This window comes from Salarias fasciatus, chromosome 13 (genome assembly GCF_902148845.1).
Source record: "Salarias fasciatus chromosome 13, fSalaFa1.1, whole genome shotgun sequence".
NCBI lineage: Eukaryota > Metazoa > Chordata > Actinopteri > Blenniiformes > Blenniidae > Salarias > Salarias fasciatus.
In genome coordinates this window covers 19,209,457-19,233,137 of record NC_043757.1, presented here as the reverse complement: position 1 = coordinate 19,233,137, position 23,681 = coordinate 19,209,457, and the positions used below count along the sequence as shown (strand labels likewise).

At 40.2% G+C, this 23,681-nt stretch overlaps 4 protein-coding genes across 5 annotated transcripts; 2 read left to right on the top strand and 2 right to left on the bottom strand.

The window, feature by feature from the left end:
* Positions 1-2,848: 2,848 nt before the first annotated feature.
* Positions 2,849-8,726, top strand: LOC115399195 (uncharacterized). Its single transcript, XM_030106462.1, has 9 exons — positions 2,849-2,915; positions 3,081-3,401; positions 3,532-3,831; positions 4,129-4,183; positions 4,309-4,400; positions 4,511-4,545; positions 4,922-4,966; positions 7,800-7,876; positions 8,123-8,726. Exons 1-8 carry the CDS (start codon positions 2,870-2,872, stop codon positions 7,845-7,847), a joined length of 942 nt encoding a protein of 313 aa, XP_029962322.1. The 5' UTR covers positions 2,849-2,869; the 3' UTR covers positions 7,848-7,876; positions 8,123-8,726.
* A 1,495-nt stretch (positions 8,727-10,221) lies between these two features.
* On the top strand, positions 10,222-15,316 carry vdac2 (voltage-dependent anion channel 2). Its single transcript, XM_030106947.1, has 9 exons — positions 10,222-10,374; positions 11,387-11,458; positions 11,539-11,588; positions 12,083-12,235; positions 12,358-12,410; positions 13,145-13,372; positions 13,494-13,644; positions 13,722-13,779; positions 14,282-15,316. Exons 2-9 carry the CDS (start codon positions 11,392-11,394, stop codon positions 14,371-14,373), a joined length of 852 nt encoding a protein of 283 aa, XP_029962807.1. The 5' UTR covers positions 10,222-10,374; positions 11,387-11,391; the 3' UTR covers positions 14,374-15,316.
* Positions 15,317-16,213: 897 nt separating this feature from the next.
* Positions 16,214-19,115, bottom strand: LOC115399356 (neurofilament medium polypeptide-like). Its single transcript, XM_030106679.1, has 5 exons — positions 18,199-19,115; positions 17,994-18,118; positions 16,928-17,320; positions 16,791-16,894; positions 16,214-16,257 (listed from the first exon to the last, which is right to left on the bottom strand). The coding sequence occupies exons 1-5, from the start codon at positions 19,093-19,095 to the stop codon at positions 16,214-16,216; spliced, it is 1,563 nt and encodes a 520-aa protein (XP_029962539.1). The 5' UTR covers positions 19,096-19,115.
* A 1,446-nt stretch (positions 19,116-20,561) lies between these two features.
* Positions 20,562-23,367, bottom strand: comtd1 (catechol-O-methyltransferase domain containing 1). Of its 2 annotated transcripts, none has more exons than XM_030107022.1 (7): positions 23,311-23,367; positions 23,122-23,244; positions 22,410-22,515; positions 21,575-21,693; positions 21,106-21,160; positions 20,893-21,026; positions 20,562-20,787 (listed from the first exon to the last, which is right to left on the bottom strand). In XM_030107022.1, the coding sequence occupies exons 1-7, from the start codon at positions 23,365-23,367 to the stop codon at positions 20,635-20,637; spliced, it is 747 nt and encodes a 248-aa protein (XP_029962882.1). In that variant the 3' UTR covers positions 20,562-20,634. The 2 variants fall into 2 exon arrangements, with proteins under 2 accessions (XP_029962882.1, XP_029962883.1); XM_030107023.1 differs by having other exon boundaries at positions 23,122-23,240; positions 23,313-23,367.
* Positions 23,368-23,681: the final 314 nt, after the last annotated feature.

The window sequence follows — 23,681 nt, the reverse complement described above, 5'->3', positions numbered from 1 at the left end:
AAACAGTATTCATCTGCAAAGTCTTTCATTTGGTGACATGCAAACTGCGGCCCGTTATCTGTGATCAGTAGCTCTGGGATTCCATGACGTGCAAAAATAGATTTCAAATGCGCGATCACATCAGCAGAGCGACCAGGGCTGAGCTGGGCAATCTCAATGTACCGGGAGAAATAGTCCACTACTAACAGATAGTTTTTGTCTTTTAGAGTGAACAAATTACAGGGTTCCTATATATTTGACATTTCAAAATTCCATACTTTTTCCATACTCAAATTTCCAGACTTCTCGGCAAAAACATCAAATAATTTGTGACATTTGAGTATATAGTGAATCGTGTAAAAAAAAAAAAAAAAAAAGGAATTTAATTGTATGTTAATTCTAAATATGTCACTGAATAATTTCCAGAAGATTATAGCTAGGTAATGTTCCTCATACAAATACATAAAGACGAAACCCAGATGACTTCAGTGCACAGCTTTTTTATTTTAAGTTGCACGTGAACAGCTGAACTACTGTACTGTAGTACATCTCTCAAAACCCCTGGAGTAACACAAGGGAAGTAACAAAAACCCCTGGATTAACACAAAGGAGGTTTACAAAGACTTGGCCTCACTGGCATTCTTAAACATCAAATAAACATTTAACAAGTAACGATGAAATAAGCCAATTAATACGGAAATAAGTTAACAAATCATAAATTAAACTTAAATTAAAAAAAAAAATAACTGGGAAACCACTGAGGGATTGTGAAAAGGAACTGGTTGACAGACACACACACGTACAGATAGGGAATCATAAATCAAAACTGATGAATATTACATGTGGGGTACCGCAGGGGTCAGTATTAGGACCAAAATTATTCATAATGTATATTAATGACATATGTAGTGTATCTAAATTATTGAAATTTATTCTGTTTGCGGATGACACAAATATTTTTTGTTCCGGTGAGAATTTGCAGCAGATTTTGGAGACCATCACAACAGAAATGAATAAATTAAAACTATGGTTTGATAAAAATAAATTATCATTAAATCTAAGTAAAACAAAGATCATGCTGTTTGGGAGACACAGAATGGATTGTAATGTAGAACTTATAATAGATGATAACAAAATAGAGAGAGTAAGTGAAATTACATTTCTTGGCGTGATTCTGGACAACAAAATCTGCTGGAAACCTCATGTGAGTTACATACGAGCAAAACTGGCAAAATGCACATCAATACTGTGGAAAACTAAACATATCCTGGACATTAAGTCACTGCACACCTTATATTGCGCACTTTTTTTGCCATATCTGTCTTATTGTGTTGAGGTCTGGGGAAACAGCTACAGAACCACTCTACAGCCGATATGCACGATACAGAAAAGAGCAATAAGGATAATAAACAATGCAGGATACAGAGACCACACAAACCCACTATTCATAAAATCACACTTGTTGAAATTCATGGATCTAGTCAAATTCAAAACAGCACAAATAATGTTCAAAGCAAGAAATAATTTACTGCCAAAAAATATACAGGGGATGTTTGCGGAAAGGGAGGGTGGTTACAATCTAAGAGGAGACCTGAATTATAAAAAACCAAAAGTTCGAACTACACTGAAAAGTATGTGCATGTCAAGCTGTGGAGTGGCTCTGTGGAACAGTCTGGAGACAGAAATAAAACAAAGTAGCAACATAAATCTGTTTAAAAAAAGTACAAAAAAATATTTCTTAATAAGTATATGGAGGAGGAAGTCTGGAACTCTGGATGATGATAACAAATGGTGTTGAGTATTATACATATAGTGGAAATTGATATATTGCTGTTATACTGTAGTTATATTATAATTATTCTGTTATATAGTATATATTTATGGGGATAACTATATGGTATGTGTGGGTATATATTATGTATTTATAGGGATATCTGCACGGTATATGTATACATATATTATGGGATGTCCTACGATGTATGATTTTAAAACTTGTTAATAGTTAAAAAGGGGTAGGAATCTCTAAAAAGTGTTTACTTCTTCCTACTCCTTTTTTCGAACTGTGCTGTTATGTTGTTTTTTTTTTTTGTTTTGTTTTGTTTTGTTTTTTTTTGTTTGTTTTTTTCTTTTTCTTTGATTTGCATTAACTTTCCTTTTTATCTTTTTTCTTTTTATACATGTTCGAAAAATAAATAAATTCATTCATTCATTCATTCATTCATTCATTCACACACACACACACACACACACACACACACACACACACACACACACGTTTGTACAGCTATGTCTTGTGAGGACACTCATTGACATAATGCCATAATTGACATAATTGACATAATTGACATATTATTATTATTATTATTATTATTATTATTATTATTATTATTATTATTATTATTATTATTATTAATTGTCTTACGTTTGCAGGAAATCTAAAGTTACAGCTGTGCTGAGATGAAAATGGGAAATACTTTGCAAAGGTTATGACTGAAGCAGCAAAACCACAAAAACTGAATTAATTAAGGAAGCAGTTTTTTTCAGAAGTGGCTCAAAAGTTAGCTTTTATTCTCAGAAGGTGAATTCTGTTATCAATAGGGAAGAGTAATCTATTGATCAGCTTAAAGACATTTGTAGTACTTTCTGATTATTGTTCATTTGTAATATTGTTTAGTACACTCACAAGCCACACAGATGATGAAGATGTGTTTAACTTTTAATGTGTGCAATGTACAAATGCCCAGCATTACCTAATTATCTAGCTTGTGTATTTTTGCCACAGTCTAGAGGCGGGGAAACAACTGCAGTTAGAAAGAAAACTTTAAGAAAAAGAGGAAGTGGACATCAGTCATCTCGTGTGCCAGTTTCTCTTCTCATCTCCTTCATCAATATGAATTTTTACTTTTACATTCTTTTTCTTCTAAGTGGACTAACAGGTCAGTGGCATCCCTCCATTAAAACAAATATTGCTTATGTATCGTGGGAATATTTGTGATCTCATGTGATTTTTACATTTACATTTGACTTGCCTGTTATGATTCTGTATTCAAATAATAATGATAAAAAATGCACACAATCTAATGAATTGTTCTTTTTTGTAGGAACTCATAGTGTGACTACAGTCACAAAAGTATCAGTAAAAGCTGGACGGTCTCTCTCAATCCCCTGTCTCTATGGCACACAGTATCGAAACCTTGTGAAGTACTTGTGCAAAGGATATCGCTGGCGTTCATGCTCATATGTGATTAAAACAGATGGACAACGGAAGCCAAAAAAGTTTTCCATATCTGATGATAAAGATCAAAGCATCTTCACAGTGACCATTAGAGAGTTAACAAATGCAGACAGTCACTTCTGGTGTGCTGTGGAGATTGACAGCAACTATGATGCTGGAGAGTATTTTCACTTGTCGGTCACCACAGGTAAGACAACTTATCCTTGTTTCCAATCATTAAATAAATCAGTTTCTGACTGAAACTGATTACTGACTGATTTTTGTATTGATTTTAACATGAATTCTGAATGCTCCTAAGCAGATTGTTTTCTGCCCAGGTTCCCCCATCCTCAGTGTGACAGATCAGAAGATTACAGGGTTTGTAGGAAAAAATGTATCAATTGAATTTCACAACTGCATCTCAGACAGACTGCAATGGTGCAGGTTGGGTGGGGCCTGTGTGGAAAACCCTTCTGGACTCATGGATGGAACAAGAGTGATCATTAATAAGACAGGCCATAAAGACTTCACTGTTACTTTGAGTGGACTGAAGCTTGAGAGCGGTGGCTGGTACCTGTGTTCATCAGGGGAATATCAGATGCCAGTGCATCTATCTGTTTATGGAAAACCAACTTCCAGTAAGTCACCATGCATCTGTTGTTTCCAACCTGCTCTTGAGCCCCTCTTGTTTGCACGATTTTGCAAAAGTCAAAGATAACCATAAATAATTCAACATATTCTCAAAATGACTTTAAAAGTTCATCATTGACTTTAATTTAAAGCTCCTATTTCTGTATTTACTGCAATATTCTGGAAAATAAAAGATGTTGTTCCACATACAAAATTTTAGTATTAGTATTAGGGTGCCTTTGAAATTAATAAGAAAGATTGTGGTCATATTCATGTATGAATAATTGTCCTGCATTGTCTTCCAGATGCAGCCACCATTACAGAAACAACAGTCACCTCACTTGAAAATGAAAAAGACAGGTATGAGGTTTTGATCACTGTGCTCAGAAATGGTTACATTTTCATTTGAAAATAATTTTTCAAACACATAATACCTTTTCCAACCAAACTAAATATACATTGTGCAATATGACTATTTGTTTCAGTAATTTGTTGGACCTGGACCTCATCATTCGTCTGAGTATATTTATAGTAATCATATCTGTGACGTTGATCATGTGGCTTCTCCTGAGATGTAGTAAGTCTGAATGAAATTATGTTTCAAGTCGTAATTCTTGATCATTAATTGATTCATCTTGTCACGTCACCGTGAGCCAATAACATCTGTATTTGTTCTTCTGTTACCAGAGCAGACAACAACAGAAACAACAATCCCAGCAAAGGTCAGTAACACTGAGTATTTTCCCACACTGTTCGAAGGAAGATTTCAACATTCAAGTATTTATGACACTTGGTACGTTATTGGCCACAGACAGAAGAGGAAGTAACACATGAACGATGTCACCTTAAGTTGCAAGACATTTTGTGTTATGAGGAAATTAGAGTCAAAAGTTTGAATCTTTTGATTACAACTAGAAGTGGACTTCTCAATATTTCAGTTAATTTGTTGTATGAGATTCCACTGGTTGTACTTATTGCTTTAAAATACAGATATTAATCATGAAAACCTTGCTAGTGTAAAAGAGGAATTGTTGATGCACTGCAATTACAGTTTCACTGGTTTTAAAGTCATTTGCATTTGCTTTTCTGATCAAACAGGTTGAAGATGAAGTGGCTGACCACAATGTTCTACAGATAACCCAGGTCAACCAAACACACAGTAATTTACATTTGATATCACAATAACACCTGAATTGTTTCTCTAATGTATGGTATTCATTATGTGCATCAGTCACAGACCCATCAAAAAACTAAACTTGTCCACCTTTTATTCCTGTTTTCTTTCAAGATCATATCAGTCAACCATAAGTTTAGACCAATTTTTATGTATTCAGCAGCAAACCACATCATTTCATGTTTTTTTGTTTTTGTTTTGTTTTGTTTTACGTAAGTTTGAATAATTACCTCCGCCAGGAGGTTATGTAATCATGTCGGTTTGTTGGTTTGTTGGTTGGTTGGTTGGTTTGTTAGCAAGATCCCGGAAAAAGTAATGGACGGATTGCAATGAAACTTTGTGGAAAGGTGGGTCTTGGGCTAACTTAGAATTGATTAAATTTTGGTGATTATCCAGATCACTGTCTGGATCCAGGAATTTTTTAAAGGATTCTTTATCATTGACAGATAGGGAGTCTTTCACATAGTTGGGCAGGCCCGCCGACAGGAGGCGACAAACGCCTGGTTCACACAGGACGCGCCGCTTCCGACGCGCGGAAGTGGGAAGCCCCGCGCACCGACTGTCAGTTCGGCGCCCCTGTTAAACCTACACTAAGGAACTTTTCAACCTTAATAAAACATTTTAATATCTTTTGTGATGATACTTCGACTTACAACTAGTTGAATGACCCCTCTGTGACGGGCTAAGGGCGTCAGTATTGCTTTCACTTGGACTAAGCAGCTGTGAGGAGGGTGGTAGGAAACCTGCACACTAAAAAGCTCCAAATGTGCGAACTGCTTTACGGCATGCGTCACATCATGATATAACATTGTTTAGCCACCATTAGATTAATTTAGATTCACTACCTCGTCGCTATCCATCCTTCACACAGCCACTGGAAACAAATGAAGGCGAGTTCAGTCCGACAGCATGCCCACCAGGAGCAGCAATTTACGACACCACGCGCTAGTCCTCATGGGAACTGTAGTATTCGGTCAGGCAAAACGCTACCGCTTTTGTCCACTGGCGCCGCCAAAATCAACGAAAACTGAAAGTTCCTTAGTGTTGCTTTAATGTATCTGATGGTTCATACAAGAGGTGCGGGACAGCGCCGCATGCATAGCGGCTCGCGCCGTGGAGCGCGGCCGCTCCGCTCCTCTCTATTTTCTCCGCGAGCCGTGCACCGCCAGTTGTAAAGCTGGAAATGATCACACCCCCGATCACAATGTTTGATTATATATGGTGTTCTTATTGTTGTTGGTGACTGACTTGAGCTATGGCGGAGGTCTGCGCTCTCTGAGTGCCAATTTCTAGTTTGAAATGGTTTTTTGAATGTTCAAATTTGATAATATGTGTAATTTGAAGAGGCAGCACTGCAGAATAATATTAAATACAAACAAAAACCTCCAGGTCCAACAGTTTGAAGTCTCACCACAAAAAATAATCCCATAATTCTTATTGTCCAAGCTCACGTGCAATCCTGGTGTAAAGGTGGGTTTCATCCAGGTCCTACAATTTCTTCCCACAGTCCAAAAAAGCACATCTGAGTTTAATTGGTGACTGTAAATTTCCCTAACCTGGCAAAAGCCATATTCACATGTGCAGCAATGAATTGCTTCACATGTCATTCTGGGATTTCACTCAGCAAATCCGTTCAGGGAAGGAGGGACTTGCTGTAGAACTCTTTGCATTCATTGGATGGAAGGACACAGTGCACCCGCCTAACCATGTTTAGTTACACCCAATCACTGCACAGAAAAAACCTCTTGCTGATCGTTTTTCAAAGACGCAATAGAAGATTCATCCAAAACAGATTTAATCGCTGTCGGGATATCCATTGTTTTCGCTAGCCATGCTAATATTATTAGTGGTCCGTCACTTCCTGCTTCCGTCAAAGCTTCATGTCCCGCCCTAAACGAAGCGTGATTGGTCTGACCAAAAAAAATCCGAGCGTGATTGGCCCGGCAGAAAAAAGTCTGATCCCGAACACATAAGGCTGGAGCGGTACAAGATGGATTCTCGTGGTGTGTGAGAACAAATACCGAGAGAATTCAGCTTGCCGGCAAGGTTAAAATTTCCCAGAGGTATGAATGAATGTGAATGTGAGCGTGTGATTGACTGTCTCTTTGTTTTTGCCCTGTGATGGACCTGCGACATGGTGTGTTCAGTCCTAGCCACTAGTTAACTGGGACTGACTTCTTGCGCCCTGCGCCCCTGCACAGGATTAAAGGTGCTGTAGGCAGAATTCCGCATCTCCGCCATCTTGCTTAGGGTTACCTAAGCAAGATGGCAATTTGACCCAACTAAGATGGCGATTTGAAACCCAGCACAGCCAATCCTGTCCTGTTTTCTCTGACATCACGCCCTTACGCAAGTTAAGCCCCTCCCACAAGAACGTGCGGCGAACGCCCCTCGACCAATCATGGTTAGAGCCTCATGGGCTCTTCTGATTGGTCAAAGATACCTGGAGCTGTCGAGATTCCTTTTCAGCTCAGAACAGAGACAGATGGAAACGCTGCGCCCTCGTGGTAGTGCAATTATGCTACACTCGTAAAGGATTATCAATGGATACTCTAACATTTAATACAAAGAAAACACAGAAAAATTAGCATTGACTAGCAAAATCCTGCCTACAGCACCTTTAAGTGGTGTTTAGGATGGATGGGCGTTATTGTCCAACTTTAATTCACAACAAGCAGATATACAGACAGATTCACCCCAACACATTTGGATGATAAATACACCAAGATAAAGATTTAAAAAGCTGTAACTCAAACTATGTTTTGTGAGATACATCTCTCTCTTGTTTTTTTTGTCCCACAGGGTTCACCTGCTAGAAGTGATGAGGGTGTGGCATGTACAGCTCTGTAATTGTTGTGAAACAACAGCCTGCTTAAAAGGTACAGGAGGTGTTTCATCAGAGTAAATTGTACTGTTGCTTGAGTATTGCTTGAGTTCTTTTCTTTTTTTTTTAATAATATATGAACAAAATAAAAACATCTTCCAAACTGAATACAGCTTCACAGCTCAAACAATCACAATGACGATAGATAACTTATCATCCTCGCTAAACAGTTTGCATTGAGTCACAGGTTGTTCAACAAGTGTTTCATTTACAGCTGGAAATGTCTTTTGTTTGCCGACAGACTGGAGCAGTATTTGAAGAAACTACATGTAGCACTGTGGCTGAGCGGTTTTAAGTTCTTCGTTCGTCAATAACGCTCGGGTGGAAGGAGGAGACCTTGGACAAGTAATCAGTCTATCACAGGACAATCAGAAACACACACATTCACACACTGGGGCAATTTAACATCATCAATTACCTCACATATCATATTGGTATTTGGACTGTGAATGGGAACTGGAGTACTTGCAATAATAACCCCAAACATCCACAGGCAGAACATGCAAACATAACAATCTATAACGCCTCGAGCATCTTATGACCCCACTCTGACTTTTTATAACCTATATATACGTGTATGAGATATTAATTTTCAGATATCACAACTGTTGATATTGTTTGATTTTTACTTCACTGAGTAAATATTTCAGAAATTTCTGGCTTTGTTGTTTCATTTGTGCTTGACAGGAACGTTAACTACATTGACAAAAGTCCTCCAGTTCATTGTTACTATTTTACTTCTGTGATGCACACACATACTGTACATGCCCATACACAAAATAGTCCAGTTTGAATCTTTAAATTTTGGTTTCATCTTTATTGATTTTGTAATTGAGTCACACCAGACACACATGACCCGTGGTGGTCCTTTATTCACCTAATTCAATAATTTTCCAAATGGGGCCTCATGAGAAATAACAGTAGCCTACCAAGACATAAGTTGACTTGAGTCTTGCTAATTAACAGTTGTCACTTGATAGAAAGTTTAATAAAACAAAACAGCAACAACAAAAAAGATTTTTATGAGGTACTGGTGGTCTGTGTCATTTCTATCTTTCCGTGTCTTTGGGAATCATGGCTGCATTCTTCAAAATTTTGAGTTCATTAAATAAAAGCTATATTTTTCTTATTAACTCTTTCTTTACACTGTGCAACACCAACTTGATTAGGTAACAGCTATGTGTTCTGCTCATCAAGGTGCTGGACACAGCACACATATTCACTTTACAGGATGATTCACAGTGGAAATTCCTCAAGGTTGATTCAAAATGAGGCTCAGTATTGTGTGTGACCTCCACGTGCCTCCCGATGACACAGCAGATGTTCTCCTGAGGGATCTCCTCCCAGACCTGGATTAAAGCATCAGTCATTTCCTGGACTGTCTGTGGTGTTAGTGGATGGACTAGGACAGATGTGTTCAGCTGGATTTAGGGAGGCCAGCTCATAGCATCAATGCCTTCATCATAAATGAACTGCTTTCACACTTCAGCCACATGAATTCTAACATGTATCAGAAGGATTCTCAGTGTAAGCCTCTCCTTGGTGAAGAGCACAGAGCACCAATGGCAGACCTGCCAATCTTGGTAGTCTCTGGCAAGAGCCAGTCGCTAGCCAGTGTTGGGCTGTTAGCACAAGCTCCTTTTGAAGAAGTCAGTCTTTAATACCATATTCACAGAGTGTGCTTCTTGCAGTTTGACCAGAAATATGCATATTGGTGGTCTGCTGTTGGTCTGAGACTGTGCTTCTAATCCTCTTTCACAAAGGAGGAAGCAGCAGTCCTGCTGCTGGGTTGTTGCTGTCCTATGGCACACCTTCAGTTGTACTGGCCTGTCTCCTGGTATCTCCTCAGTGCTCTGGATACTGTGTTGACAGACAGCAAACATTTTTGACACAGCTCCCGTGACATCCTGGATGGGCTGCACAACCTGATAACTGGTGTGGGTTATAGACATGCCTTATGCTGCCTCTAGGCTTAAGAACACTGACAACATGCAAAAGTGACCAAAATATCAACCAGTGACAACAAAGAAATGGTTTATGGTTACCACCTTCAGAACCACTTCTTTATAGGGACTGGCTTGCTAATTTGCCTCTCATTTCCACCTGCTGCCTGTTCCATTTGCAATGGGAGATGATATCGATTCACAAGGAGTGTTTTTTTTTTCTTTCTGAACAGGACATGTTAATTTCGTTATAACGAGATACTGCTCAGAAAATGCATTTCTTTACTGTGACAGTTCTGCGTTTCCGCAGCATTGCGTTGTGTAAGTCTTCCGTTTGTTTATTTATTTATTTATTTGAGCCGCGCATTTCTGATCAGGCATAAACGCGGCCAGCCCGGGTCTTCATGCGGGCTGTCATAGGAGGGGGTTAGCTTGCGGTGCAGTCTCCTTCAGCTCGCCCTCCAACCGGTGACGCCTGCCCCAGCCGTGCGGTGTGAGGAAGACCCCTTATAAAGTCACTTTAGCCGATCGTCATCCACATCTTCACAAGGTAAGTCAGTCGTTGACATTGTTTATATATTCTGCCAAACGGGAGAGTTGGTGTTAGAGTGAGCTTTACACGCACACACCGGCACTTTTCAGGCTAGCGGAGTTAGCATTGCTAGCAGTAGTTAGCGTGCTACGCCTGACACATGTCAAATAAATTCCGAGCTGGTTCACATTATTACTCGCCTTTTATACACTTTATAGAGCAACCTATGTTCTTTAAGTGCACTTTGCTAATTGCTCTACAGCAAAATCTGATGTTTTGCCTTCCACGCTGTGGCCTGTCTAGATCTACTAACAGTTTTAATTTTTACGCTCTAATTGGCACTGTCACGCATCTTGCCACGCCCAGTATTGTGTGCCAACTCCCGCAGAGTGGTCCATTTAGACCAGAACCAAAGGATCCAGTGCGTCAAAATGGCCCCGATCCTTCCAGTCGACATAACCTTATCTGACAAGACACACTACCTGAATCACAGGTTTCTATTGCTGTGTTGGAGGAGGGAAAGTGAAACCAACAGTCTTGGCCTGGAGCCCTTATTGTATAGTTTGTTTGAATTAGATGGAGATAAATCATACAAAAATACTCGGCACAAGGCGCTGAACACTGTTAGATACATTAAATCACCTTCTGCTGAGTAATGTTATCATTATCAACATTGTCATAGGTTTCATTTTAAATGTTCAGGTGTTTAACTTCTGAGCTTCTCAACAGGTGCAGAAACAATGCATACTGCTTTAACTGATGTCCTGATCTGAACCATGCTCAAAATTGCATATTTAAAATGACTTTGGTACTAGCTATACTGCAACTATGAGAGCACATGAGGGATGTGTTCATAGAAGACAAACACTGCTGTATAATCTCATTTTTGTGTCTTTTACATCAAACTGAGATGCTTAACCAACATACTATGTAAGAATTTTGACTGTTGAACTGGTCTCGTAGCTATGCTACATTTAAGAAATCCCAAGCGTTTTATTTGAAAATGTGTTTTTATTTTCCATCTGCTCAGATATAATGGCTGTGCCTCCCACATATGCTGACCTGGGCAAGTCCGCCAAGGACATCTTCAACAAAGGCTATGGTATGATTTCTTACAGTTTAACTAAAATTAAGATGCAATGGTTTTTAATGGTTTTTGATCCAAGCAACTCTGTACTCTAGGATTTGGCCTGGTGAAGCTTGATGTGAAGACCAAATCTGCCAGTGGCGTGGTAAGATGACCTCATTTGTTTTGTTTGTAGTCTTGGAAGACTAAAACTTGATGTGAAAATGTTAACCATTTCTTTTTCAGAAGTAAAATACTCAAGTCACTTTTGAAGCTTGACTTAATTACTTTTTTTCCCCCATCTTAGTGAGTTTAATATTGCTCAACTTTGAGGAGCATGGAGCAGCAAAGCTTCCATTTTTGACTGGTGTCAAACGGTGTTAATCACTCACAAAGATCCACTTTATGTACTTGTTAAAATTTCTTTGAGCTCTTTTTTTCTTTTATTGCTTTTTAAGTTTACTTAGTTTTATAGGGTTGTTTGGTGCAGTGGCAGCAGGTTTGATCAGGAAGTTCATTGTTCAGATCATATCAGGGTCAGTGTGACAGTTTGACCTACTACTGTTATAAGCTAACCTATGATTTGAAGTTTGTTTCACTTATCAAACTCAAAGTAACTTGTCATTATGATGTCAATTTTTCTTCATTTGTGTCTATTAGGAATTCAAAACAGCTGGTTCCTCCAACACTGATACCAGCAAAGTCGCAGGCAGCTTGGAAACTAAATACAAGAGGTCAGAGTACGGCCTGACCTTCACTGAGAAGTGGAACACTGATAACACCTTGGGAACTGAAATCACCATTGAAGATCAGGTGAGGAATATGTTCTGATATGTTGGCTCCACTTCCAAACCCAATACTTTTCCAAAAAGTATTTTTGCCAATAAGCACAACAGGATAGAATTTTCTTAAATGTTTTGGTCTCTGTCTTCCAGATTGCTAAGGGACTGAAGGTGACTTTTGACACAACTTTCTCACCAAACACTGGGTAAGATCACAATCGAATTCAGTCTTACTTTGAAGTTTTCTTTTAAGCTTTACGAATGTGGTCTGCACTGCCTGTTGCTTCTCTTTGGAGTAATTATGGCAACCTGATCTTTGCCGCACATGCTTCTGACAAGTGTCACTGCTGGCAATGTGACCCCCGTCCCAGTATAGGAGTCGTCATTTGTGACGGATTTTCTCATTGGCTGTCAGGTTTAGCACCTTTTCTTTCTTTTTTTTTCCACATTTTTCTCTAAGAAATTAAAGCCTCAGCTTTAGACGTCCAGATTCTTGTAAACTTGCAAAAATTTATTCAGTTGTTTTTCTTTTGCTGTGATGTTAAAGTCACATGATGATGTGTATCCTCTTTCATATTAAGTGTCAAGAGGCTCACTAGGGCACAGTTAATGTCGGTACACTGGGACAGTGCACTCGAGGCTGCAGGATCATGTCCAGATGTTTGTGTGTGTTTTTATTTTTTTAAATTGCCACCTCAAATTGTTATCTTGTACAGACTGCAGTAACAGAATGGACTGATCTCGTAAATCTTTGGTAGTAGTGTTCGTCTTGTTTTTGCCAAACTGCAATCAGGCGATGTAGTTTGTATCAGAATTTCATCAAATGGGATAACAACATGAAGGGTTAATTTTGATTTGTGTGAATTTATTCCTGATTTGTTGTCCAGCTGCCTTTTTAATTCAGTTGGAAAGTTACAAAACACAAAATTTTCGTCATCAGCAAGAAGAGCGGCAAAGTCAAGACTGCCTACAAGCGCGAGTATGTCAACGTGGGCTGTGATGTTGACTTCGACTTTGCGGGTCCCACCATCCACGGAGCTGCTGTCATTGGCTACGAGGGATGGCTCGCTGGCTACCAGATGAGCTTTGACACTGCCAAATCCAAAATGACACAGAACAACTTCGCCATTGGCTACAAGACAGGAGACTTCCAGCTACACACCAATGTGTAAGTAGAGAATCATGGCTTTCAGCGTTTGATGTTTCATTATTGCAAGTTTGTTTTTCTAGGAAAACTAAGAATACTCGCAAGGATGTGTGACATTTCTCCTGTCTTGTCTTTATCCAAGCAATGATGGAGCAGAGTTCGGTGGCTCCATCTACCAGAAGGTGAGTGACCAGCTGGAGACAGCAGTCAATCTGGCATGGACCGCTGGAAGCAACAGCACACGCTTCGGCATTGCAGCCAAATACCAGCTGGACAAAGATGCCTCCATAAGTGTAAGTTGGCAAGAAGAGAGGGTTCAATGAAATGTAACACAGTGAATGAAATTATTGACTTTGTATGTCTGTTGCAGGCTAAAGTGAACAACAACAGCCTTGTTGGTGTTGGATACACCCAAACTCTTAGACCAGGTAAGTTGTGTCCTACATGATCAACTGTAGTGCAAACACTTTTTAAGGATGCTTCTATTGAGTTTACTGTCTGTTCCTGAGGGTGACACAAAATTCTGCTTAAACTGCCTCTAAAACAGTCTTAGATTTAAGAACACATGAAAAGGAGAAGGCAACAACCTTGATTTTCTCTGCTTGGCATTTAGAGAGGTTAGAGCAGAGGAACTGAAATGGTAACCTGAAACTAATATACAGAGTGCTCAGGGTGACTCTTGGCAAGTACCCACAGTCCACCTTGTTTTTCAATGGGTTTGAGTTGAACCGGTAACCTCCTGGACTGTGTTATGATGGCAGTTTTGTTTGTAGGGAGATTTTTGTGCTATTTTGAGTCCTTGCATGTTGCTCTTAAGTTTTGAGGCTATATTCTACAGATGTGATATACCAACAGCCTTAATTCTCACAAATCTTAGATGCTGTTTTTGCATGTGATGTTAATGTTGGTTTGTTCCAATCGCATTTCCAGGTGTGAAACTCACCTTGTCTGGCCTGGTTGACGGCAAGAACATCAATGCAGGAGGCCACAAGCTGGGTCTGGGCTTGGAACTGGAAGCCTAAACTATCGTCAAACTGAAAGGGATAAGGGAATATCAGAAGAATCTGGCCTTAAATGTGTGTCCGACTCAAACCAGCAAGGGATATCTTGGAGAGATTGATTCAAAGGCTATTGCAACAAACTCTTAATTGAGTACCACTTCAAGTTGGTGCTTTGTCACATTTACATTTTACCATTTGTTGCGTTTCACTTTGTAGTTGCATCTGTTTAAGAGACAGTTGTTGGCATATTATTTATGAATATTGTCATAGTTGTTGTCCAACACTGCCATATTAATCTGATCAATGCAATCCCTTTGTCTGACATCAACTCTGTGGCTTAATCTTGGTAATCCTAGACACTCCGTTTCCTTTTTTTTTTTTGTTTTTTTTTTTTTGGGTGTGACAGCATTAGTTGGCAGTTTGTGTGGTGAGATTGTGATCCGCTCTCAGATTTTTTTCAGTCATCCATCTGATATTCCTTTGTCATCTCAACAGTTTTCTTTGGTACACAAGACCTTTTTTTTCCTTCCTGCTAATATTTAAATCTGCTGCGTTCTTCCTGTTCATGCGCACAAAGGACAATTTTACCACTCACTCATGTTTGCGTCGGCCATCAGGGTTTCGTGATGTTTGGGTAAAGCCGTTCGTGTGACCTTCCTTTAAACTGGGTAGTTTTCAGGTTGCGGCACGTTGGTTGCGTAAGATTGACTTGAGAAACCTGTGCACATGGCCGACCGAACAGAATTGGTTTTCATTTTATTCCGTAACAACTGTGGGGGGGTGGGGGCAGGCACATATTGTTCACAGTAATGCCAAACGATCATTCTGCAGGAGAAGTGTGAATCCAGAATTGCACTCGCTCTATGAAACGTGCTTCCCTGTCTTGGGCAGACACTCGGCCCACAGGAAAGCTTGGAGGTCCTTATGTGTATGTCTAAGTTTTCAATAAAGTCTTTGAACTCTCGTAATGTGTTTTTCTTCTGGATTGAAAAGTGCCATTTACGAACCATGTGTGGTTGCATTCAGTCAGTGAAACTTAAACACAGCGATGGCAGTCAACCTGCAGGTTTTCTTTCTTTAAAACCTAACTTCATCTGTCAAGTTAGACAATGAAACAAGCTTGCATATTTTTAGAAACCTTAAGACTGCGTGTTCTCTGTTCATCTGAGGTCTGCTTCTCAAAGAATAAGATGTTGACTTACGTTCAGTATGATGCATAGCAAGTTGTGCCTATTACTGCATGGTTCAAAGCAATGATACTGAAGCAATGTCAGTCATGCATCTTCATTCTTCCAGAAGAAAAGCTTCTGGTCACACAGAGATACCAGATGTGCAGCATCCAATTATTTTTCTAAGGGTTGGAGTTCGAATCAGGCGGTTGTACAGACTTAAAGGGAAGGTCTATTGGTCACTGAGAGTAGTGATGACTGCAATAAATCAAAGTATATGGTAACAAAACATTCCATATTTGCAAGATATTAATATTGCATTTATTTGTCAGATCATACCAAAGCATAGGAGGATAAACAAGACAAAATGTGCTTTGCATTTACATTCACAATTAGTTTTGGTGAGTCACACATTTATTAAAGGTCAAAGGCAAAGCTGCTGCAGACGTTAAGAATCACAGTTGTCTTCAAAATCCTTTGCAATGTCAAGGAAGCATGGGATTTATTTTTTTAGATTAACCGTTCTCTATTTTTATTATTCCTGTTAAGCCTTTTTATTTTTGCTATTTTCAACTGTCCTCTCTTTAAATGTAACATGAAAGCATCCTAAATACCTGAAATTTGCAATTTTCCTTAAAATCATATTTTTGTTCACCTTCAGATATATATTTTTCTTTTGGCAGCATTCTTGATCACATCTCTGCTTTTAGGCTGTGAATTGTCTGCTTCTGGAAGACTGGAATAGATGAGAGAGGACTGGATTTTTATGCTTATTGCTATCACTAACATCTTCAATATTCATTGTGACTTTATTTTAGACTTTTGCAACATTTGATTTTCTCATTTCCTTGGCAAAACTGTTTTGCTTTGTCTGATATTCTTGAAGTTTCTCGAATGAAATGTTCTCTCTACAGAGCGACAGTCTTTTGTCTCATTTGTGAAAATTGGAGGCGTTCTAAATCTTTTCTGAAATCGATGCTTTAACCTTATCTTCCACTTCGACACCACTGCTCTGTTCTTCGGTTGTTTCTGATCCTGACACTTGGACTGAGGTTTCAGCCTTTTTCACTCGGCCTGGGATAAAATTGCCTTCTCCAGCACGTTCTTCTTTACTGTGCTCAGATTTATTCTGAAGTCCGTGGTCTACTGGGACCTCTGGGTTGAAATCAAGTGGCTTTGAAGAGAGATCTGTTGGTACTGCTGGCACCGCAGTTTCTGTTTTCTCCTTACTGCTTTCAGCTACTTTTTGTAACTCATTTGTGTTCCTACCAGGAGTATCAGTTTTCACATTTTTGCTTAGAGTATTTTTATCTGTGTCAGTGTTATCGCCTTCATTGTCAAGCTCCTCTGACTCTTCTTTACTTTTTTCCTCAGTGTCATTCTCAGCAGGACTCTCTGCACTCCTATCATTATCTCCATTCACTAAATATCCACATGATGCTACTTGATCCTGCTGACTGTCACAAATCTGGTTTCCTTGGTCCTCTCCAATGTTTTTATCATCATCCTCCTCCTCCTCACTGCTCCCTTTCTCTCTTTTGGTACACCCCTGCTCATCTTTTCCCAGATCTGTCTCCTCTGATCCTGACTCCTCGAATTCTGACATCTCAATTTCCCTGGTGGTCTCTGTTATGATTTCCTCCACAAATTTGTAATGGGGCTCGGCTCGTCTGTGCGGGCCTCCTGGGCGGCTGTTGCACGGGAGGGCATAAATGGGGGATTGGTGGTAAATGTAGGGCAAAGAGATGTGCGTGTCGGACATCCTGGAAAGCCGAGCTTCCTCGCCACAAAGAAGTTTCCTGGAAGATGACAGAGACAGACACCAATGTTAACAGGCTTATCAAGTTCTTCAGACAAAACGACTCAAGACCAATTTTAAGATTTCAAGATTAACTCCAATTGACCATATTAAGGTGTGCACATCAGCTGACTCCCAGTCAAGTGATGTAACTTCCTCTGGACCTGTCCTGACCAAAGCTTTCCTCCTGATATCCTTTTATCTGGTGTCTAATGTGTGGCTGAGGCTGGTATTATTATCTTAAAAAAGAGAAGTCATGCACAAACGCATGTGGTATATATTTTTCTTTAATGTAATTTTATTTCATTTATTTTAATGACGCAATATTTAAGATAGTGACAGCACTGAAAATTGAAATCTGATTACTTTTTTTTGCCTCAATTCAGATCTATTATGCTGCATGAAAGAATACAAGTGTGGATGACTATAGGAACCATCTGTAGGCTTCTCACTAAAACAGTTAAGAATTAAACACTTCCACACTTGAAAGCTAAAATACAAGTAATTTCTCTATGACAAAACATTTAAAAGTGTAAAACTAACCAAAACTACCACAGTAACAAGTGTCATGCATTATCATAATTTTGCAAATTTTGAAAAAGTCTACACAAACAACATCAATCTCAATGGGCCTGATAAAGAGATAAAAGAATCAGTGATGTGTTTCAGAGTACCTGTAAGATAAAATCTCTACGTCCAGAGCCATCTTCACGTTCAGCAGGTCCTGGTACTCTCGCAGGTAGCCCGACATGTCAAACTTGCTGTTTATCAGCTCATTTTCAAGTTCTTTGATTGTAGTCTGCGTCAAGAGTGAAGAGAGCATCTGTTACAAAACAATGTCTTTATTAATGATGACTGAGAATGTGGACAAAGCCTCACCTGGTAGTGCATGAGTTCCTCCTTGTGGCGATCCTCCACATCATGGATTTGGGTCTCCAGTGCGTCTCTGGTGCCTTTAGCGCAGTCCAGTTCCACGTTTTTGGCCTGCAGGTGCCTTCTGTACTCCTGTATCTCCTGCTGGGTCGCTTTCAACACCTCTCTCTTCGCTTCAGCTGCCTTTGTTAATTTTGTAAATTGAGATGGGAAAGTTTCTCCCATCGGCTGGACGCCGGGCTGAGTTTGCCCTTCCAGCTGTGCCCTGATGTCCCGGAGCGCCGCAGTCAGCTCGGGGCTTCCAAAACCCCCCACGGTCACCTCGGCGTTCTGGATTTGGTCAAACATTTCAGACACCTCGGCCTCGTGGTTCCTCTTCAGGAAGTGCATCTCATCCACGAGACACTGCGCCTTCTTGTCCATGTGGAGTTTAGCCCTGTGTGCCTCACTGATGTCCCTCTTCAGGACCGTGATGCTGCCCTCGGCGTCCGCTCTGCAGCGCGCCTCTTCTTCACACTGTCTCTTCAGCTTGGACAGTTCCTCCTCCAAATTCTCACGCTCGATCTCAATCTGATGCTTCTGATGGTTGATATCCAGCACCAGCTGCCGCAGCCTCCCGAGCTCTGGTCCATACTCCTCCTCCAAGCAGGACGCTGGCTTAGCTTTCCCTCGGATCTCTTGGATTTCTCTCTCCAGGATCAGGTTGTGGTACTCCAGCTGGTGCACCTTCTCTATGAATCCCGCAAGGCGACCGTTCAAGCCGTGCATCACTTCTTTCCCGTCCACCTTCGCAGGTGACGGGATGGCGGGACTCATGACGGCGGACGCATCTCTCACCGCATCGCTGCTATTTTTGTCTGAACGCCGCGGTTTCAGTCGTAAACGCGCGTCTCTGGAGCTCATTCTGTGCACTGCGATGTCTATGCCCGATGCGGTGGAGGTGGATGTCCGCTGCGGGAGAGCTCCATGCGGGATTTTATAAGCATCGCATCTGCTAGCGATGCTGAGCGGAGCTGTCCGCGGTGCTGAAAAGGTGAAGCATCAGCTGATCGTTAATGAGCGCTGAGTGCGCAGCAGGGACGTGTGCAAACTGCAAACGGATGGGGGCGGGTTCCTCCTTTTTGCCCTCCACCTCCCTGTGGGGTGGTGTGTGTGCATGTGTGTGTGTGTGTGTGTGTGTGTGTGTGTGTGTGTGTGTGTGTGTGTGTGTGTGTGTGTGTGTGTTTTCGGGGGAGGGGGGGTCAGCAGGTTGTGATGCCCTGGCTCGTGGGCCACCGGTGGGGCCGCACTGTGCCCTGTAGGTCTTGTGCTCTGTGGCCTGGCTGCTGTGAGTGGGGCTGCCTGCCCATAGGGTGTGGCCTTCATATCTCAAAGCCTGTCTGTCCAGAGAGCAGGTCCAGCTGTTCCCAGCCTGAAACCTGGAAACACCCCGCAGGCCTCAGGTACTAGAATGTTGCTGAGACTCCTCACATCAAGTTCCAATCCAGAACAAACACATTGCTTAGCTGACTGTGAGTGAGGGTACACTGTTTTAGACACAGAAACTACAGAGGAGATGCTTTTTTTTTTAAATCATGCTTTAAAAGTCCCAAATAGTTGCTTTTAGATATAATTTTGCTTTTTATCAAGTGCAGCTCATAGTTGGATTAGCCGTCACTGCCTTTCAACAGTAGTACAACTCTCCAGAGCAATTGTGCACACATTTGTTTGGATACTCGCAGGTGGGCAGCTGGAGAACTTGTAACAGTTTTTGTGAGAATTTTCGATGTCATCTGCTTCTGAAATCCCAGACTGACTCTGTGATGTTGAGATCAGGACTCTGTTGGGGCCCCACACCATATGCTACAGGACTTGTCACCGAAGAAAGTTTGCCATTACAATGGTTGGATGTTTAGGGTATTTACGGGATGATGCAATTCTTCTGATGGATCCAAATACTAATTTTTCTGAAAACACGAGTTCCTTTTGTTTTTAATTACTATTATTCACTTGGAGAAATTATCAATCTGCATTTGATACATCTCTACTGACTTTAAAGAGTGGGCTGCCACAGTTCAGAGACCTCATCAAGGGACAAACAGTGGCTTTCCCTTCCTCCACCTTTCCAGTCCATGAACTAGATTCAAGCAAGCCTCTCCAACCTCTGGTGTTGGAACTGATCCCAGCTGACTTCACGTGAAGATGGAGTACATCAAAACATTTCTCTCTGAAATTCATAAGGACAAAGATGAAAATACTATAAACTACAAAGTGAAATTGAATTACCACTCTCACTCCATGCTTTTTGTACCCATATAAATTTACTGAAGCAACATTTTAACTTTAATTGAGTTTTTTGTTGCATATAAAAATAGCCATAATGAGTAATGTGATTATTTCATTTTCTTTTCAAATAAGCAAGCTGTTGAAAAATTACATGTTAAGCATATTATAACCAGACATTTAGCGCTTGATGGCGATGGTCAGCCCATCCCCCACAGTGAGCATGCTGAGTTCAATCCGCTGGTCCTTGTGCAGCTTCTTATTGAGAGCATCTAGAGCCTGGGAGGTGTAGTCAGTGGGAGCGGGATCCACCACGTTTCCACTCCACAGCACCTTTTGGACACAACCACAACAACAGAGCTGTTTCATTCTGTCCAGTGTGCTGCACACCTCTTGTCACCACAGCAAATATCCTCCGTTTGTCCTCGGCTTACTTACATTGTCGATTGCAATGATGCCCCCTTTTCGTATAAGTTGTAAGGACTGCTCGTAGTAGTTGTCATAGTTGGATTTGTCAGCATCAATGAACACAAAGTCATATGTTCCAGCTTCTCCGGCAGCAATCAGCTCATCTAATGAAAGATAAGTGAAAATGTGCATTAAAAAATAATCTATTATTAGAAATCATGACACATTTATTAAACTACTTACTCAGTGTAATCAGGGCTAATTTCTGCCTCACATCGATTTTACTTTCAACTCCAGCCTGTAGAAAAAAATAAGTTATGTCAGCAGGGAGTCATGTAAGAGTAATTCTGCTTTAAATGTTCATCCAGAAACTGTTGGGGAAAGGCTAAGGCATCATTGATTTCGCAGCTTAGCTTTGCATCTTAATGTGACACAGCTTCCTGAGCAGACAGCTTTTTTCCTGTCCAGCCTGCAGGATTGTGTGGAGACTGACAGTACCTGGATGTACAGAGTGCTGTCTGCTGCACTTTTTCACCTCGACAGCAACAATCAGCTTGACTAAACATGCAAGATGCCAGAGTTCAGAAGCCACTAAACTATCCAGAAGTCAAGATAAACACATGCCATTATTAATGTTTTTATTATCCATTATGTTGCATTGGACATTTATTAAGATGAGTCTATTTGACCTGCGTGTATTAACTGATCTCACCTCCTGAAAAAAGGTATTGGCAACTGCTATGTATTGTTCTACGACTTCACAGGCAACCACACGTCCGCTGTCTGGCATGGCCAAAGCCATGCTGAGGGCATTGTATCCTGTGTACATTCCTGCAAAAAAAATAAAATAAAATAAAATAAAATAAAATAAAATAAAACAAGGTTCAGTTCAATTTAGAAGGATAAACTGAAATATAGCAACAGTTGCAGACTGTTGTAATTGTTCTATAAAATCCACATGTAGAAAACAATATGTTGTTATTGTTAATTGGAATTTCATTGTTCAACCAAACATTTCCACAATGTTGTTTAAGCTCATCGTCACACATTTTTAAAATCATTGTTTTAGTTTGAAGACCAATTAAACAGATGGGAATATTGAAACTGATAACATCCATGGAAAAAATGGTCAATGGTCAGACAAGCCAATAAAGATGGAATGTGTCTGCTTATTTTAATTGATACATCCTGTCAGTCAGTATACTTTTACAAATGATAGTAGGGTTTCCTCAACAACACAGTTGTTAGTTAACAAGTTATGAGGCACTCCTGTTCTAGTGAAGAGGAAAACAAGCTTCAGCAGAAGCTAGTTATTTTTATTAACAAAACAGTGACACACTCTTGGTAGCCTTAGTGAGATCCGTTAAAATGCATTCAGATCAAAGAGGGCAGATTGTAACTGAGCACCGCTACCGCAGACTTATAAAAGAAATATCACATCATCATTTGTTTTTTCTTTTATAGAATGTCATTTTAAAATAGGTTTACATGTAGCTAAAGGAACTCTTCTATGTCTGTTGTAGGCCATGTGTTTGTTTGATTCTTACCTATTTCAATAGCCTTTGTGGCATTTATCAGTTTGATGAGATTTGCCATAAACTGTGCTTGCTCACTTGCAACCATCATTCTGTGAGAGCGGTCTTCCAGGGTCCTCTGAAATAAATAATGTGAAATGGTTATGGTGTTGGAAGTTATGAGTGCTTATCTCTGGCACTGTGCTGCCTTCTACTGATCAAATGTTGTACTGCTCACATTCATTAAACATACACTGCTTATACTTCTCTTTTAAATGAAATACATTAACAAAAAAAATGCATCAAAAAGACAACAAATATGAAACCAAATTTATTCTAATCAGGTACATTTTGGGGAAAAATGTGTCCAGCGCTCACTGAAGTTGACTCTCGAAGTAGAAACATCCAAAGTTTAAAAACTTCAAAGGCACAATCATCTTAAATTCTCAGCCTGCAGCCATTCATCTGACCTAAATAACCTGCTGGTGGCTTCAGAATGTAGAATCACGTCTAGTGCTCAGAGAAAAGTGATCAAAAGAATACTGAACTATCCAAATCACCACATCATCGGTATGTTTATCCTGGAGGGTGTGGTGGGGACTTGATGGAAGGTACACCAGCTGAAACTGGGTTATAGGACAGCCACAGACTCTCAGGTTGTGTGTACAGGTGACTTTATAAAGTACAACTATGACAGTAATTTCAACAAGTCAAGTGAAGTCATGACTTGGCGTTTCTCTCTTACCAATCTGAGTTTGGTGAGAACTGGATGCTCCCTGAGCGAGTTGTTCACTACATACTGCAGCACGGGGTCATCCTTCCCTCCGCCGTGACTCTTCCCAATAAAGGCAGACGTTCCCACACCTGAGTCACAAGACAGCAGAAATCAGCTTTCCAAGCTTCCAGTGCTCCTGTCCCATGCTGGTCATCTCATACCTGTTAACACACAAGCAAGTCCAACACAAAAGAGCATCTTAATGTCTGTAGTCATTGTCTCCCAGGAAAAGAAAACTTTGGCTTGACTGTCCAGATTTCCCTCTGCGTCGGTTCTTTTTGTACATCTGTATTTGTTTGGATAACCTTTGAGAGGGAGAAACAGTCTATTGATTTTCTTCACTTACTGTAAAAACGAAAACACTCATCAAAAGAGAAAAACATTAGTCACATTATGTATTAATGAATATTTCAATTGTGAGACTAAATACCTTAAAATAAATTGATCAGTTGATATTGGATTATTTAATTCATCTGCAGTAAAAATCAAACTCTGAAGATCAGTCAGTGATGTTGCAATCCAGGAAAACA